Source organism: Eleutherodactylus coqui, chromosome 4, assembly GCF_035609145.1.
Source record: "Eleutherodactylus coqui strain aEleCoq1 chromosome 4, aEleCoq1.hap1, whole genome shotgun sequence".
In the NCBI taxonomy this organism is placed as follows: Eukaryota; Metazoa; Chordata; class Amphibia; order Anura; family Eleutherodactylidae; genus Eleutherodactylus; species Eleutherodactylus coqui.
Window position 1 is genome coordinate 289,293,780 of NC_089840.1, and position 19,439 is coordinate 289,313,218.

Genomic DNA, 19,439 nt, shown 5'->3' on the forward strand with positions numbered 1-19,439 from the left:
TACCCGGAGCACCACAGCCCTTTGCGTGGAGGACCCACCAATCACACGGCATCAACAGCAAAGATTTTACAGAGTTTGACATGTGGCCATTGATGAACCCTGGTCCAGTTGACACAGAATGACCCCCATATAAGCACAACCAGAGAACATTCACCCAGAACACAGCAAGTCAAGAGCGAAGCTCCATGCAACTGGAACAGGAGAACAGCAACCCAAGACAAAGTTCCATATAACTGCAACTGATACCAGATACAAGACCAAAGCTCCCATAACCAAGACTGGAGACCATCAACATGAGACACAGAAAATCTAACGTCGGACATAAAAACAAAGTTCTCTATAGCTGCAACCATCAACACAGAAAACAGCAAATCTAATACTGCAAGCAAGAACGCAGCTCCGTATAACCATCAACAGAACCGACACCTTTCACATTGGTCAATTATTACTTACAGCAGTCTCCACTATTGTGGAACTACAACTCCCATCATGCCCTGACAGCCAATGGATTATTCCAACATATGTGAAATGTCCTGTTCTTTATCGATATACTATGGACTAATGTACAGTCCCCAATGCAAAGACAGCAGACCACCACTAGGGGGCAGCAGTAGATGGCACAGCTTCTTCCATTTTTCAGGTGCTCAGATCTTGCACTGTGGCTTGTGCCCTGTTGTTATATCAAGAAGTTTGGACTTGATGTTCTCTGGGGCTGGCTGCACCGATTCCCGCTTCACGACAGAAGTCACGGCTGAGAAGCTCCGGAAGATAAAGAGATGGAGACGTGACCGACGGCCAAAGACTCAGGAGGCCAAGCTCCGAAGAGGGACATGTCCACCGATGACTCACAGACCCGACCAGCAGATAGATGTGGCCCAGACTCCACACTTCTTTTATAGTTACTTTGGATTAGTGTTTTCTGTCATGTTGAAGATACAAATAACGACTCGGAGCACTGTTAGGTCACACGACACAAGCCCAAAACGGGACTCCCGACGGGCGCAGCTTCTTTCGGAGGCGATATTCCCGATACTATGTTGGATACATTCGTGGTGCAGCCACAGACCCGAGATGCGTCATACAGATATCACAAGGGAGGGGGCTGCAGCTTGGGACCCCAATACTATTTTCTTGCGCTGAAGGACTCGGTGTGGTCAAGTGTTCATAGATTCTGTACCTCCCCCCCACACTCGCTGACCTCGCTCATCAGCCCCTGTTCATCCTGACTGCTTGGTGACACATGGAAGTATCATGGCAGCCAATGTATACAGAGCGAGAGCTGCTTCACCAGCAGAGGGGGGCAGGTGTTATGGGAGGGTGCGGGAACAGCCCAGTAGCGGGACATAAGACAAGAGTTATCACAGGTGCAACTCAGATACAGCAGCCACCCAGCCAGACCCCCACATCCTGCATCTAGTGCCCCCCCCCCCCCACCAGCACAGCCAGACCCCCAGAACCTGCACCTACTGCACTCTACATTCTGCATCTAGTGCCCCCCCCCCCACAGCCAGACCCCCAGAACCTGCACCCCACTGTTATGTCTGCTGCCCTCTTGCTGTTCCAGGCAGACACTGGCACCCCTCTTCTCCTTCTGTATGAATATACTTTGCTTCCACTTTCTAGCAGCACTGCACAAGTTAACCCTCCTCAGTGCTCACAGCCCACCTGCAACTTAATTGGTGATTACCTCCCTATTTAGCTAAGCTGGGAATCCTCCATCTTTGCCTGAGCATTGTTGTGTGTTTGTCTCAGACACTCAGCACATCTAGGTTGCTTGTCTCAGGACTGTTTTGTCTATTTGCTCCTGTATCTGTTTATTCTTCGCCTTGTGCTTTGGCCTCTGTTGTTTTGTTCATTTCCTTCCAGTCTGTGGATCGTTCCCGTCTCTGTGGTAAGTCATTACTGTTAGTACGAGGGGCTGCTGATAAGTCTTTGGCTTTACCCAGAAACAAACGAGATAGGAATATGAACCTTTCCATTTCTGCCACATCCTCTCCACTGATGCCAACACACTTCTTACATCGGGATTCCAAGTTCTGTAAGCCTTGCAAAAAGAAGGATTTCGGTTGTGCCTCAAACCAGTCAAATGTAGCAGCCATGGCATCAGAAATGGTGGGAAATGTGGTCCCCTTGAGGTGTTTCTTCAGGTTTGGAAACAGATGCTAGTCGGAGGGAGCGAGATCTGGTGAATAAGGAGGGTGGTCAACCAGCTGGAAGCCTAGCTCCACCAGTTTTGCCGCGGTCGCTTGTGCAGTGTGAGCGAGGCGTCTTGCAGGAACAAGATTCCTTTGGACAGTTTGCCGCACCTTTTGGCCTTCAGTTAGTCCAAAAGTTCAATGTAATACCTTGGATTGATGGTGGAATCATTGTGAAGGCCGTCCACTAGCAGCAGGCCCTCCTTATCCCAGAACACAGACGCCATCACCTTAGTGGCTGAGAACCACTGGGCCTCCACTCTCTGACTGCTCCCCCTAGTGGTGGCTGTATATATCTGTATGTAGTGAGCTCCCCCTAGTGGTGGCTGTATATATCTGTACACAGACGCCATCACCTTAGTGGCAGAGAACCACTGGGCCTCCACTCTCTGACTGCTCCCCCTAGTGGTGGCTGTATATATCTGTACACAGACGCCATCACCTTAGTGGCAGAGAACCACTGGGCCTCCACTCTCTGACTGCTCCCCCTAGTGGTGGCTGTATATATCTGTATGTAGTGAGCTCCCCCTAGTGGTGGCTGTATATATCTGTACACAGACGCCATCACCTTAGTGGCAGAGAACCACTGGGCCTCCACTCTCTGACTGCTCCCCCTAGTGGTGGCTGTATATATCTGTACACAGACGCCATCACCTTAGTGGCAGAGAACCACTGGGCCTCCACTCTCTGACTGCTCCCCCTAGTGGTGGCTGTATATATCTGTATGTAGTGAGCTCCCCCTAGTGGTGGCTGTATATATCTGTACACAGACGCCATCACCTTAGTGGCTGAGGACCACTGGGCCTCCACTCTCTGACTGCTCCCCCTAGTGGTGGCTGTGTATATCTGTACACAGACGCCATCACCTTGGTGGCTGAGAACAACTGGGCCTCCACTCTCTGACTGCTCCCCCTAGTGGTGGCTGTATATATCTGTATGTAGTGAGCTCCCCCTAGTGGTGGCTGTATATATCTGTACACAGACGCCATCACCTTAGTGGCTGAGAACCACTGGGCCTCCACTCTCTGACTGCTCCCCCTAGTGGTGGCTGTATATATCTGTACACAGACGCCATCACCTTGGTGGCTGAGAACCACTGGGCCTCCACTCTCTGACTGCTCCCCCTAGTGGTGACTGTATATATCTGTATGTAGTGAGCTCCCCCTAGTGGTGGCTGTATATATCTGTACACAGACGCCATCACCTTAGTGGCTGAGAACCACTGGGCCTCCACTCTCTGACTGCTCCCCCTAGTGGTGGCTGTATATATCTGTACACAGACGCCATCACCTTAGTGGCTGAGGACCACTGGGCCTCCACTCTCTGACTGCTCCCCCTAGTGGTGGCTGTGTATATCTGTACACAGACGCCATCACCTTGGTGGCTGAGAACCACTGGGCCTCCACTCTCTGACTGCTCCCCCTAGTGGTGGCTGTATATATCTGTATGTAGTGAGCTGCCCCTAGTGGTGGCTGTATATATCTGTACACAGACGCCATCACCTTAGTGGCTGAGGACCACTGTGCCTCCACTCTCTGACTGCTCCCCCTAGTGGTGGCTGTATATATCTGTATGTAGTGAGCTCCCCCTAGTGCTGGCTGTATATATCTGTACACAGACGCCATCACCTTAGTGGATGAGGACCACTGTGCCTCCACTCTCTGACTGCTCCCCCTAGTGGTGGCTGTATATATCTGTATGTAGTGAGCTCCCCCTAGTGGTGGCTGTATATATCTGTACACAGACGCCATCACCTTAGTGGCTGAGAACCCCTGGGCCTCCACTCTCTGACTGCTCCTTGGTTTCAGGGTCATACAAATAAATCCAGGTCCCATCCATAGTCACCGGTCGGTCCAGGAAGTTCTTATCAGTCCGGAAACGCTGACAAATGGACTGGGAAGTTGTCACTCGATGCTTTTCTGATCTGTTGTCAGACATTTGGGGACCCACTCTGCAGATGGCTTCTTCATGGATAATGACACAAACCCGTTCACCAGAGATCCCCATGATGTCGGCTATTCCTGCAGCCGGCCGATTCTCCAGTATGAGGTTGTGCGCAGCATCAATGATCTCCGGAACAACAACCTCTCTCGGTCGGCCAGGACGTTCCTCATCATTGGGGCTGAAGTGGCACCCAGTTCATAACGGTAGAATATGAAGGGCATTGATCCCCGATGTCTGCCACATATCACCAGGAATATCCTTCACCGACTTTATCACCCCTCTGCTCTCATTGGCTGTGAATATCGCCTTAGACTCCGCCATTTTGTTTTCCCGCGTGCCGAGATCACTGTTGCCATTAGCTACAAACATATATTAGACACATAAGGCTTTCATGTGATGTAACATCCGTTACCATAGAGACAAAAAAGAACACAAAGCCAAAGACTGATCAGCGCCCCTCGTATATCGTCCCCGTGTCCTGTCCGGGATAGTTAGCACTGGGGCCGTTCTTACCAGGACGCCTACCCTGCTTTCAGGCGGGGGTCTTTACATCTGCCTGATTAGCTAAGGCCTAGATTTCCTATCTGAGATTGTCTTGCAGCGGTACATCTGACCACTGGGGGGAGCTGTCCGCCATACCAGGTCTGTTCCAAAAGCCAGCCTGGTTAGCAAGTGGGACCATGTTCGCTGTATGTAACATCCACATCCTGCAGCCGCTGCCCCCCACATCATGGAGCTAGTGCCCCCCACAGCCAGACCCCCAGAACCTGCAGCCACTGCCTCCCCACATCATGGAGCTAGTGCCCCCCACAGCCAGACCCCCAGAACCTGCAGCCGCTGCCCCCCACATCATGGAGCTAGTGCCCCCCACAGCCAGACCCCCAAAACCTGCAGCCGCTGCCTCCCCACAGCCTGCAGCTAGTGCCCCCCACAGCCTGCAGCTAGTGCCCCCCTGCAGCCGCCGCCCCTCATCAGCCCCCGTTAGCCCACAGACCCCTCATTCCTATGGGCGTACTCGCGCCCGCCCCACGCAGTGATGGAGCCTGCGGATGTTCTCACACGATGCTGAATCCCGTGAAATAATCCGCAGTCCCATCAGCCTGGAGGGACTGATATAAATCCGCAGCTCAGCCGTGTGAACGACCCCCAAGAGCTCGGCCGACCAATCACTCAGGCTGGATCCCTCTTCTCCCCCTCAGAATCCCCTCCTGTAATCCCCACATTACTGCTCTGACTTCCCCTAAGTCCGCCTCACTCCCATGCTCCACCAGCAACGCATCACCATGACGACGAGAACGTGATGACGCAGCACGTACGCGACGTCCTGAGTCTCCGCCCTTTCCCGTCCTCTGTCCACTAAACAGCAGCCGAATGACCTAGCTGTCGGGGTACCGGGGGTGACGCAACGCACGTTAGCCCCGCCCATTCCGCTTCACAGCCAATCCCTAGCTCGTATCAGGAGACAGCTGCCCGCCGGGGTACCGCCCTTCCAGGTCTGCTAGCCAGTCAGCGCAGAGGTATGCGCCTGGCCCCACCCCTCCCGACGAGCGGCGGCGGGCGCTGAGGCCGCGGCTGTGAGGCGCTGCTGGGCCGGTCATGGTGTACGCGCTGCTGCTGGCCGCCCTGGCCGGCTGTGTGCTGACGCTGGTGCTGCAGCTGCTCCTCCTGTACCGGCGGCCGCCCACTCCCCCTCCGCCGCCCCCGCCTCCCTCGTCTCCCGGCCGCTCGGTGCAGCCGGACGCCTCGCTGCGGGACTACCTGCTGGGCTCGGCGGCGCCCGAGAGCTGCCAGTTCCTGAACGCCATCTTCCTGTTCCTGTTCCGGGAGCTGCGGGACACGGCGGTGCTGCGGCGCTGGCTGCTGCGGAAGATCCGGGTGGAGCTGGAGGAGCTGCTGCTGTCGCGGACGGCCGGCCGGCTGCTGGAGGGGCTGAGCCTGCGGGAGCTGAGCCTGGGGGAGGCCGTGCCGGTGCTGCGGGGGATCCGCCTGCTGCCGCCCGACGCCCCGGACGAGCCGCTGCCGCCGGAGCTCAGCTTCGAGCTGGAGGCGGAGTACAGCGGCGGGCTGCGGCTGGCGGTGGACGTGGAGCTGCTCTTCGGCAAGTCGGCGTCGCTGTCGGTGCGGCTGGGCCGCGTGCAGGGCCGCCTCCGCCTCATGTTCCGCCGGCTGCCCTTCACCCACTGGGCCTTCTGCTTCCTGGACGAGCCGCTCATAGACTTCCAGGTCCACAGCCAGTGGGAGGGCCGGCCGATGCCGCAGCTCACCTCCATCATCATCACCCAGCTGAAGCGGGTCATCAAGAGGAAGCACACGCTGCCGCACTACAAGATCAGGTACTACAGGTCCCAGCATGCCCGGGGTACTACAGGTCCCAGCACACGCTGCCGCACTACAAGATCAGGTACTGCAGGGGTACTACAGGTCCCAGCACACGCTGCCGCACTACAAGATCAGGTACTGCGGGGGTACTACAGGTCCCAGCACACACTGCCGCACTACAAGATCAGGTACTGCAGGGGTACTACAGGTCCCAGCACACACTGCCGCACTACAAGATCAGGTACTGCGGGGGTACTACAGGTCCCAGCACACACTGCCGCACTACAAGATCAGGTACTACAGGTCCCAGCACACGCTGCCGCACTACAAGATCAGGTACTGCAGGGGTACTACAGGTCCCAGCACACACTGCCACACTACAAGATCAGGTACTACAGGGGTACTACAGGTCCCAGCATGCCGGGGGTACTACAGGTCCCAGCACACACTGCCGCACTACAAGATCAGGTACTACAGGTCCCAGCATGCCAGGGGTACTACAAGATCAGGTACTGCGGGGGTACTACAGGTCCCAGCATGCCCGGGGCACTACAAGATCAGGTACTGCAGGGGTACTACAGGTCCCAGCATGCCAGGGGTACTACAAGATGGGGTACTACAGGTCCCAGCACACACTACCGCACTACAAGATCAGGTACTGCGGGGGTACTACAGGTCCCAGCATGCCCGGGGCACTACAAGATCAGGTACTGCAGGGGTACTACAGGTCCCAGCATGCCCGGGGTACTGCAAGATCAGGTACTGCAGGGGTACTACAGGTCCCAGCACACACTGCCGCACTACAAGATCAGGTACTGCGGGGGTACTACAGGTCCCAGCATGCCCGGGGCACTACAAGATCAGGTACTGCAGGGGTACTACAGGTCCCAGCATGCCCAGGGTACTGCAAGATCAGGTACTGCAGGGGTACTACAGGTCCAGGCATGCCCGGGGTACTGCAAGATCAGGTACTGCAGGGGTACTACAGGTCCCAGCACACACTGCCGCACTACAAGATCAGGTACTGCAGGGGTACTACAGGTCCCAGCATGCCCGGGGCACTACAAGATCAGGTACTGCAGGGGTACTACAGGTCCAGGCATGCCCGGGGTACTGCAAGATCAGGTACTGCAGGGGTACTACAGGTCCCAGCACACACTGCCGCACTACAAGATCAGGTACTGCAGGGGTACTACAGGTCCCAGCATGCCCGGGGCACTACAAGATCAGGTACTGCAGGGGTACTACAGGTCCAGGCATGCCCGGGGTACTGCAAGATGGGGTACTACAGGTCCCAGCATGCCCGGGGTACTAGGTCAGGTACTGCGGGGGTACTACAGGTCCCAGCATGCCAGGGGTACTACAAGATCAGGTACTGCAGGGGTACTACAGGTCCCAGCACACACTGCCGCACTACAAGATCAGGTACTGCGGGGGTACTACAGGTCCCAGCATGCCCGGGGCACTACAAGATCAGGTACTGCGGGGGTACTACAGGTCCCAGCATGCCAGGGTACTACAAGGTCAGGTACTGCAGGGGTACTACAGGTCCCAGCACACACTGCCGCACTACAAGATCAGGTACTGCAGGGGTACTACAGGTCCCAGCATGCCCGGGGCACTACAAGATCAGGTACTGCAGGGGTACTACAGGTCCCAGCATGCCCGGGGTACTGCAAGATGGGGTACTACAGGTCCCAGCACACACTGCCGCACTACAAGATCAGGTACTGCAGGGGTACTACAGGTCCCAGCATGCCCAGGGTACTGCAAGATGGGGTACTACAGGTCCCAGCACACACTGCCGCACTACAAGATCAGGTACTGCAGGGGTACTACAGGTCCCAGCATGCCCGGGGCACTACAAGATCAGGTACTGCAGGGGTACTACAAGTCCCAGCATGCCCGGGGTACTACAAGATCAGGTACTGCAGGGGTACTACAGGTCCCAGCACACGCTGCCGCACTACAAGATCAGGTACTGCAGGGGTACTACAGGTCCCAGCACACGCTGCCGCACTACAAGATCAGGTACTGCAGGGGTACTACAGGTCCCAGCATGCCCGGGGTACTAGGTCAGGTACTGCAGGGGTACTACAGGTCCCAGCATGCCCGGGGTACTAGGTCAGGTACTGCAGGGGTACTGCAGGTCCCAGCATGCCCAGGGTACTACAAGATCAGGTACTGCAGGGTACTACAGGTCCCAGCACACACTGCCGCACTACAAGATCAGGTACTGCAGGGGTACTACAGGTCCCAGCACACACTGCCACACTACAAGATCAGGTACTGCGGGGGTACTACAGGTCCCAGCATGCCCGGGGTACTAGGTCAGGTACTGCAGGTCCCAGCATGCCCAGGGTACTGCAAGATCAGGTACTGCAGGGGTACTACAGGTCCCAGCACACGCTGCCGCACTACAAGATCAGGTACTGCAGGGGTACTACTGGTCCCAGCATGCCCAGGGTACTACAAGATCAGGTACTACTGGTCCCAGCATGCCCAGGGTACTACAAGATCAGGTACTACTGGTCCCAGCATGCCCAGGGTACCACGGGGTCAGGTACTACAGGTCCGGGGCACTACAAGAGCGGGTACTACTGGTCCCAGCATGCCCGGGGGACTACAAGATCAGGCACTACTGGTCCCAGCATCACCATGCCCATCTACAAGATCTGGTACTCCAGGTCCCAGCATGCCCGGGGTACCACGAGGTCAGGTCCTACAGGTCCCAGCATGCCCGGGGTACCACGAGGTCAGGTCCTACAGGTCCCAGCATGCCCGGGGTACCACGAGGTCAGGTCCTACAGGTCCCAGCATGCCCGGGGTACCACGAGGTCAGGTCCTACAGGTCCCAGCATGCCCGGGGTACCACGAGGTCAGGTCCTGCAGGTCCCAGCATGCCCGGGGTACCACGAGGTCAGGTCCTACAGGTCCCAGCATGCCCGGGGTACCACGAGGTCAGGTACTACTGGTCCCAGCATGCCCGGGGTACCACGAGGTCAGGTACTACAGGTCCCAGCATGCCCGGGGTACCACGAGGTCAGGTACTACAGGTCCCAGCATGCCCGGGGTACCACGAGGTCAGGTACTACAGGTCCCAGCATGCCCGGGGCACCACGAGGTCAGGTACTGCAGGTCCCAGCATGCCCGGGGCACCACGAGGTCAGGTACTACAGGTCCCAGCATGCCCGGGGCACTACAAGATCAGGTACTGCAGGGGTACTACAGGTCCCAGCATGCCCGGGGCACTACAAGATCAGGTACTGCAGGGGTACTACAGGTCCCAGCATGCCCGGGGCACTACAAGATCAGGTACTGCAGGGGTACTACAGGTCCCAGCATGCCCGAGGTACTACAAGATCAGGTACTGCAGGGGTACTACAGGTCCCAGCATGCCCAGGGTACTGCAAGATCAGGTACTGCAGGGGTACTACAGGTCCCAGCACACACTGCCGCACTACAAGATCAGGTACTGCAGGGGTACTACAGGTCCCAGCATGCCCAGGGTACTACAAGATCAGGTACTGCAGGGGTACTACAGGTCCCAGCATGCCCAGGGTACTGCAAGATCAGGTACTGCAGGGGTACTACAGGTCCCAGCACACACTGCCGCACTACAAGATCAGATACTGCAGGGGTACTACAGGTCCCAGCATGCCCAGGGTACTACAAGATCAGGTACTACTGGTCCCAGCATGCCCAGGGTACTACAAGATCAGGTACTACTGGTCCCAGCATGCCCAGGGTACCACGGGGTCAGGTACTACAGGTCCGGGGCACTACAAGAGCGGGAACTACTGGTCCCAGCATGCCCGGGGGACTACAAGATCAGGCACTACTGGTCCCAGCATCACCATGCCCATCTACAAGATCTGGTACTCCAGGTCCCAGCATGCCCGGGGTACCACGAGGTCAGGTACTCCTGGTCCCAGCATGCCCGGGGTACCACGAGGTCAGGTCCTACAGGTCCCAGCATGCCCGGGGTACCACGAGGTCAGGTACTACAGGTCGCAGCATGCCCTGCCCATCTACAAGATCAGGGTCTGTTTCCCTGAAAATAAGCCATCGGGCTCGGTCCGGTCCCCCGCGCTGCTCTCTAGAGGTTTGGTCCGGTCCCCCCCCCCCCCCCCCTCCGCCGCTGCTCTCTAAAGGTTTGGTCCGGCCCCCCCCCCTCCCCGCCGCTGCTCTCTAGGGGTTTGGTCCGGTCCAATCCCCCCCTCCCCCGGCTGCTCTCTAGAGGTATGGTCCGGTCCCCCCCCCCCCCCCTCCGCTGCTCTCTAGAGGTTTGGTCCGATTCCCCCCTGCTGCTCTCTAGAGGTTCGGCGTGGTCCTGCAGTCCTCCGCTGGTTACAGGATTCATAAATCCCGCCTCCAGGAAGCGATGGCTGTGATTGGTTCTTCGACTGCCGCGCAGCCAATTTATTAATCCCGCCTCTACAATGCGATGGCTGTTGATTGGTTCTTTCACCACTACGCAGCCAATCACAGCCAACTTTTCCTGTAGGCGGGATTTATGAATCCTGTAACCAGGAAGTAATGTTCTACGAGGGGCTGAGGACTGCGGGAACCGCGCCGAACCTGTAGAGAGCGGTGGAGGGGCCTGACCGAGCCTGATGGGTAAGGATAAGCCCTAGCGCCTCTTTTGGGGCAAAGATTAATATAAGGCTGTCTTATTTTTGGGGAAACGCGGTACTTCCAGCATCTGTGGGTACTACTGCTCCCAGCAGATCAGGTACTACAGGTCCCAGCAGTGTCCCCCTGAACCTGCACTGCCAAGCGTGTGCCGCTGCCACCCCGCCAGCATCCTTCACCCAAACACGGCTTTAAGAGCCCTTATATAATCCCCATATAAGACTACAACTCCCAGCATCCCCTGCCCCATCAGCAGCGGGCATCGGACCCCCACCGGCTCACTCTTTTTCTATTACCTGGAGGAAGCTCCTACTACAACCCCCAGCATCCATTGCCCCTCCCGTCATCCTCCTAGGACTCGCCAGCCGCTGGCATCGGGTCCGCTCCCTCTATAGGTCGCTGGCAGCTCCTGTCTGACACACTGTAACAAAGGCTCTGCTGTGAGCCGGCCGCAGGGACGGTCAGCCTCTCGTGTGATCGGTGCTAGAAGGCCGCGGTGTAACGCATCATATAAATGCGGGGCCGCGGCGCCACCTTTACACGGCAGACCGCCATGGCGCGCGCTGCTGCTGGTCTTGCGGGGGTTAATCTCCAGTCTCTTCCTCCTGCAGGTACAAGCCATTTTTCCCGATGCAAGTGGTGCCGCCGGCCGAGGAGGCGGAAGATCGGACCCTGACGCTGCAGGACCTGGGTCTGACCGAGGGTCGCCTAAAGGTGTCTGTGATGGAGTGCAGCAGGTGAGCGCCCCCTGGAGGCCTTTTGCTAAAGGGGCTGTCAGTAATTATGGAAACACAGCGGCTGGTTTCCTCACGGTGCCGCCTCTGTCCACAGGTTGTGTGTGGTATTGCAGCTCATCCTCATTCACTATCACTCGAGCAGATCTGTAGTACCAGACCCAACCATGGACAGGTGTGTGGCGCTGTTTGGAAGAGCGCTGCCATTTTGTTCTAATCCTGGACTGCCCCTTTAAGTGCCCGGTGTTGGGGGTGAATGGGGTTAATGTTGATCAGTGGAGCGCAGCACCCGTCAAGGACCTCTCTGTTATCTCATCAGGCTCGCCCGCCCGCGGCGGAGGAGGATCGGTTACGGGGCGTGCGGGCACCAGCTGCTCCTCCATTGTCCCCGGGCGCAGTCTGCTGCCTCCATGAATATTTCATGTCCTGACCCCCTCCACTGCTGTATCCAGAGCTGTTCTCACTGCTGCCCCCTGTCTGTGTTGTGATGCTGCAAACATCTCCCACAATGCACTACAGCAAACATTGATACAGCAGGGGGCAGCGGTGAGACGCGAGAAGTTGGAGATTGTTTTATTAAAGTGCCGTTATCACAGGAGCACCGTGTGTACCAGGGATAGACGGGCACAGAGGACCCGATCCCAGGAGCTTACTATCTACAAGGGAAGACGGGAGGGCAGAAGCTGATCATATAGCGCAGCCCGCGGGAGGGATGGAGGCTAGCGTCTCTGAAGAGGAGGGCTGTTGGGATCCCTCAGATGTGTTGGAGCAGCGAGTTCCAGAGTATGGGGGATACGGGAGAAATCTACGAGACGATTGTGTGAGGAGCGGAGATTACATGTGGGGGGTATCAGGATATTAGGTCAGAGATGTATGGGGGGACAGGTTGTATATGGATTACATGTGGGGGGTATCAGGATATTAGGTCAGAGATGTATGGGGGGACAGGTTGTATATAGATTACATGTGGGGGTATCAGGATATTAGGGCAGAGATGTATGGGGGACAGGTTGTATATAGATTACATGTGGGGGTATCAGGATATTAGGGCAGAGATGTATGGGGGGACAGGTAGTATATAGATTACATGTGGGGAGGTATCAGGATATTAGGTCAGAGATGTATGGGAGGACAGGTTGTATGTAGATTACATGTGGGGTGTATCAGGATATTAGGTCAGAGATGTATGGGGGACAGGTTGTATATAGATTACATGTGGAGGTATCAGGATATTAGGTCAGAGATGTATGGAGGGGACAGGTTGTATATAGATTACATGTGGGGTATCAGGATATTAGGGCAGAGATGTATGGAGGGACAGGTTGTATATAGATTACATGTGGGGGTATCAGGATATTAGGGCAGAGATGTATGGGAGGACAGGTTGTATGTAGATTACATGTGGGGTGTATCGGGATATTTGGTCAGAGATGTATGGGAGGACAGGTTGTATGTAGATTACATGTGGGGTGTATCAGGATATTAGGTCAGAGATGTATGGGGGGACAGGTTGTATGTAGATTACATGTGGGCTATCAGGATATTAGGTCAGAGATGTATGGAGGGACAGGTTGTATATAGATTACATGTGGGGGTATCAGGATATTATTTCAGAGATGTATGGGGGGACAGGTTGTATATAGATTACATGTGGGGGTATCAGGATATTAGGGCAGAGATGTATGGGGGGACAGGTTTTATATAGATTACATGTGGGGGGGGGGGGTATCAGGATATTAGGGCAGAGATGTATGGAGGGACAGGTTTTATATAGATTACCTGTGGGGGGTATCAGGATATTAGGTCAGAGATGTATGGAGGGGACAGGTTGTATATAGATTACATGTGGGGTGTATCAGGATATTAGGTCAGAGATGTATGGGGGGACAGGTTGTATATAGATTACATGTGGGGGGGTATCAGGATATTAGGTCAGAGATGTATCGGGGGACAGGTTGTATATAGATTACATGTGGGGGGGTATCAGGATATTTGGTCAGAGATGTATGGGGGGACAGGTTGTATATAGATTACATGTGGGGGGGTATCAGGATATTTGGTCAGAGATGTATGGGGGGACAGGTTGTATATAGATTACATGTGGGGGTATCGGGATATTTGGTCAGAGATGTATGGGGGGACAGGTTGTATATAGATTACATGTGGGGGTATCAGGATATTAGGTCAGAGATGTATGGAGGGACAGGTTGTATATAGATTACATGTGGGGGTATCAGGATATTATTTCAGAGATGTATGGGGGGACAGGTTGTATATAGATTACATATGGGGGTATCAGGATATTAGGTCAAAGATGTATGGGGGGGACAGGTTGTATATAGATTACATGTGGTGGGTATCAGGATATTTGGGTAGAGATGTATGGAGGGACAGGTTGTATATAGATTACATGTGGGGTGTATCAGGATATTTGGTCAGAGATGTATGGGGGGACAGGTTGTATATAGATTACATGTGGGGTGTATCAGGATATTATTTCAGAGATGTATGGAGGGACAGGTTGTATATAGATTACATGTGGGGGTATCAGGATATTATTTCAGAGATGTATGGAGGGACAGGTTGTATATAGATTACATGTGGGGGTATCAGGATATTATTTCAGAGATGTATGGGGGGACAGGTTGTATATAGATTACATATGGGGGTATCAGGATATTAGGTCAAAGATGTATGGGGGGACAGGTTGTATATAGATTACATGTGGTGGGTATCAGGATATTTGGGTAGAGATGTATGGAGGGACAGGTTGTATATAGATTACATGTGGGGTGTATCAGGATATTTGGTCAGAGATGTATGGGGGGACAGGTTGTATATAGATTACATGTGGGGTGTATCAGGATATTTGGTCAGAGATGTATGGGGGGACAGGTTGTATATAGATTACATGTGGTGGGTATCAGGATATTTGGGTAGAGATGTATGGGGGGACAGGTTGTATATAGATTACATGTGGGGGTATCAGGATATTTGGTCAGAGATGTATGGGGGGACAGGTTGTATATAGATTACATGTGGAGGTATCAGGATATTAGGTCAGAGATGTATGGGGGGGACAGGTTGTATATAGATTACATGTGGGGTGTGTCAGGATATTAGGTCAGAGATGTATGGGGGGACAGGTTGTATATAGATTACATGTGGGGTGTGTCAGGATATTAGGTCAGAGATGTATGGGGAGACAGGTTGTATATAGATTACATGTGGTAGGTATCACGATATTAGGTCAGAGATGTATGGGGGGATAGGTTGTATATAGATTACATGTGGGCTGTGTCAGGATATTAGGTCAGAGATGTATGGGGAGACAGGTTGTATGTAGATTACATGTGGGGGTATCGGGATATTTGGTCAGAGATGTATGGGAGGACAGGTTGTATGTAGATTACATGTGGGGTGTATCAGGATATTAGGTCAGAGATGTATGGGAGGACAGGTTGTATATAGATTACATGTGGGGTGTATCAGGATATTAGGTCAGAGATATATGGGGGACAGGTTGTATATAGATTACATGGGGAGGTATCAGGATATTAGGTCAGAGATGTATGGGGGGGACAGGTTGTATATAGATTACATGTGGGGTGTGTCAGGATATTTGGTCAGAGATGTATGGGGGGACAGGTTGTATATAGATTACATGTGGGGTGTATCAGGATATTAGGGCAGAGATGTATGGGGGGACAGGTAGTATATAGATTACATGTGGGGAGGTATCAGGATATTAGGTCAGAGATGTATGGGAGGACAGGTTGTATATAGATTACATGTGGGGTGTATCAGGATATTAGGTCAGAGATGTATGGGCGGATAGGTTGTATATAGATTACATGTGGGCTGTGTCAGGATATTAGGTCAGAGATGTATGGGGAGACAGGTTGTATGTAGATTACATGTGGGGGTATCGGGATATTAGGTCAGATATGTATGGAGGGGACAGGTTGTATATAGATTACATGTGGGGGTATCGGGATATTTGGTCAGAGATGTATGGAGGGGACAGGTTGTATATAGGTTTCATGTGGGGTATCAGGATATTAGGGCAGAGATGTATGGAGGGACAGGTTGTATATAGATTACATGTGGGGGTATCAGGATATTAGGGCAGAGATGTATGGGAGGACAGGTTGTATGTAGATTACATGTGGGGTGTATCGGGATATTTGGTCAGAGATGTATGGGAGGACAGGTTGTATGTAGATTACATGTGGGGTGTATCAGGATATTAGGTCAGAGATGTATGGGGGGACAGGTTGTATGTAGATTACATGTGGGCTATCAGGATATTAGGTCAGAGATGTATGGAGGGACAGGTTGTATATAGATTACATGTGGGGGTATCAGGATATTATTTCAGAGATGTATGGGGGGACAGGTTGTATATAGATTACATGTGGGGGTATCAGGATATTAGGGCAGAGATGTATGGAGGGGACAGGTTGTATATAGATTACATGTGGTGGGTATCAGGATATTAGGTCAGAGATGTATGGGGGGACAGGTTGTATATAGATTACATGTGGTGGGTATCAGGATATTGGGTCAGAGATGTATGGGGGGGGAGGGGGGCAGGCTGTATATAGATTACATGGGAGGCTATCAGGATATTAGGTCAGAGATGTATGGGGGGGCAGGCTGTCTATAGATTACATGGGAGGCTATCAGGATATTAGGTCAGAGATGTATCGGGGGACAGGTTGTATATAGATTACATGTGGGGGGGTATCAGGATATTAGGTCAGAGATGTATCGGGGGACAGGTTGTATATAGATTACATGTGGGGGGGGGTATCAGGATATTTGGTCAGAGATGTATGGGGGGACAGGTTGTATATAGATTACATGTGGGGGGGGTATCAGGATATTTGGTCAGAGATGTATGGGGGGACAGGTTGTATATAGATTACATGTGGGGGTATCGGGATATTTGGTCAGAGATGTATGGGGGGACAGGTTGTATATAGATTACATGTGGGGGTATCAGGATATTAGGTCAGAGATGTATGGAGGGACAGGTTTTATATAGATTACCTGTGGGGGGTATCAGGATATTAGGTCAGAGATGTATGGAGGGACAGGTTGTATATAGATTACATGTGGGGGTATCAGGATATTATTTCAGAGATGTATGGGGGGACAGGTTGTATATAGATTACATATGGGGGTATCAGGATATTAGGTCAAAGATGTATGGGGGGGACAGGTTGTATATAGATTACATGTGGTGGGTATCAGGATATTTGGGTAGAGATGTATGGAGGGACAGGTTGTATATAGATTACATGTGGGGTGTATCAGGATATTTGGTCAGAGATGTATGGGGGGACAGGTTGTATATAGATTACATGTGGGGTGTATCAGGATATTATTTCAGAGATGTATGGAGGGACAGGTTGTATATAGATTACATGTGGGGGTATCAGGATATTATTTCAGAGATGTATGGAGGGACAGGTTGTATATAGATTACATGTGGGGGTATCAGGATATTATTTCAGAGATGTATGGGGGGACAGGTTGTATATAGATTACATATGGGGGTATCAGGATATTAGGTCAAAGATGTATGGGGGGGACAGGTTGTATATAGATTACATGTGGTGGGTATCAGGATATTTGGGTAGAGATGTATGGAGGGACAGGTTGTATATAGATTACATGTGGGGTGTATCAGGATATTTGGTCAGAGATGTATGGGGGGACAGGTTGTATATAGATTACATGTGGGGGGCATCAGGATATTTGGTCAGAGATGTATGGGGGGACAGGTTGTATATAGATTACACGTGGGGGTATCAGGATATTTGGTCAGAGATGTATGGGGGGACAGGTTGTATATAGATTACATGTGGTGGGTATCAGGATATTTGGGTAGAGATGTATGGGGGGACAGGTTGTATATAGATTACATGTGGGGGTATCAGGATATTTGGTCAGAGATGTATGGGGGGACAGGTTGTATATAGATTACATGTGGGGTGTATCAGGATATTTGGTCAGAGATGTATGGGGGGACAGGTTGTATATAGATTACACGTGGGGGTATCAGGATATTTGGTCAGAGATGTATGGGGGGACAGGTTGTATATAGATTACATGTGGTGGGTATCAGGATATTTGGGTAGAGATGTATGGGGGGACAGGTTGTATATAGATTACATGTGGGGGTATCAGGATATTTGGTCAGAGATGTATGGGGGGACAGGTTGTATATAGATTACATGTGGAGGTATCAGGATATTAGGTCAGAGATGTATGGGGGGGACAGGTTGTATATAGATTACATGTGGGGTGTGTCAGGATATTAGGTCAGAGATGTATGGGGGGACAGGTTGTATATAGATTACATGTAGGGTGTGTCAGGATATTAGGTCAGAGATGTATGGGGAGACAGGTTGTATATAGATTACATGTGGTAGGTATCAGGATATTAGGTCAGAGATGTATGGGGGGATAGGTTGTATATAGATTACATGTGGGCTGTGTCAGGATATTAGGTCAGAGATGTATGGGGAGACAGGTTGTATGTAGATTACATGTGGGGGTATCGGGATATTTGGTCAGAGATGTATGGGAGGACAGGTTGTATGTAGATTACATGTGGGGTGTATCAGGATATTAGGTCAGAGATGTATGGGGGGACAGGTTGTATGTAGATTACATGTGGGGGTATCGGGATATTTGGTCAGAGATGTATGGGAGGACAGGTTGTATGTAGATTACATGTGGGGTGTATCAGGATATTAGGTCAGAGATGTATGGGGGGACAGGTTGTATGTAGATTACATGTGGGCTATCAGGATATTAGGTCAGAGATGTATGGAGGGACAGGTGGTATATAGATTACATGTGGGGGTATCAGGATATTATTTCAGAGATGTATGGGGGGACAGGTTGTATATAGATTACATGTGGGGGTATCAGGATATTTGGTCAGAGATGTATGGGGGGACAGGTTGTTTATAGATTACATATGGGGGTATCAGGATATTAGGTCAAAGATGTATGGGGGGGACAGGTTGTATATAGATTACATGTGGGGGTATCAGGATATTTGGTCAGAGATGTATGGGGGACAGGTTGTATATAGATTACATGTGGGGTGTATCAGGATATTTGGTCAGAGATGTATGGGGGGACAGGTTGTATATAGATTACATGTGGTGGGTATCAGGATATTTGGGTAGAGATGTATGGGGGGACAGGTTGTATATAGATTACATGTGGGGGTATCAGGATATTTGGTCAGAGATGTATGGGGGGACAGGTTGTATATAGATTACATGTGGGGTGTGTCAGGATATTAGGTCAGAGATGTATGGGGAGACAGGTTGTATATAGATTACATGTGGGGTGTGTCAGGATATTAGGTCAGAGATGTATGGGGGGACAGGTTGTATATAGATTACATGTGGGGGGTATCGGGATATTAGGTCAGAGATGTATGGGGGGACAGGTTGTATATAGATTACATGTGGGCTATCAGGATATTTGTTCAGAGATGTATGGGGGTGGGGCAGGTTGTATATAGATTACATGTGGCGGTATCAGGATATTAGGTCAGAGATGTATGGGGAGGACAGGTTGT

At 52.3% G+C, this 19,439-nt stretch overlaps 1 protein-coding gene across 1 annotated transcript in view; it reads left to right on the forward strand.

Annotated features, from left to right (window-relative positions):
- The first annotated feature begins 5,568 nt into the window (after window positions 1–5,568).
- Window positions 5,569–19,439, forward strand: part of PDZD8 (PDZ domain containing 8) — a 39,967-nt gene continuing 26,096 nt past the window's right edge. The window contains exons 1-2 of the mRNA XM_066601378.1: window positions 5,569–6,472; window positions 11,705–11,830. Coding sequence (XP_066457475.1) covers window positions 5,736–6,472; window positions 11,705–11,830 — 863 coding nt within the window. The 5' untranslated portion in view covers window positions 5,569–5,735. The remainder of the gene's footprint in view (window positions 6,473–11,704; window positions 11,831–19,439) is intronic.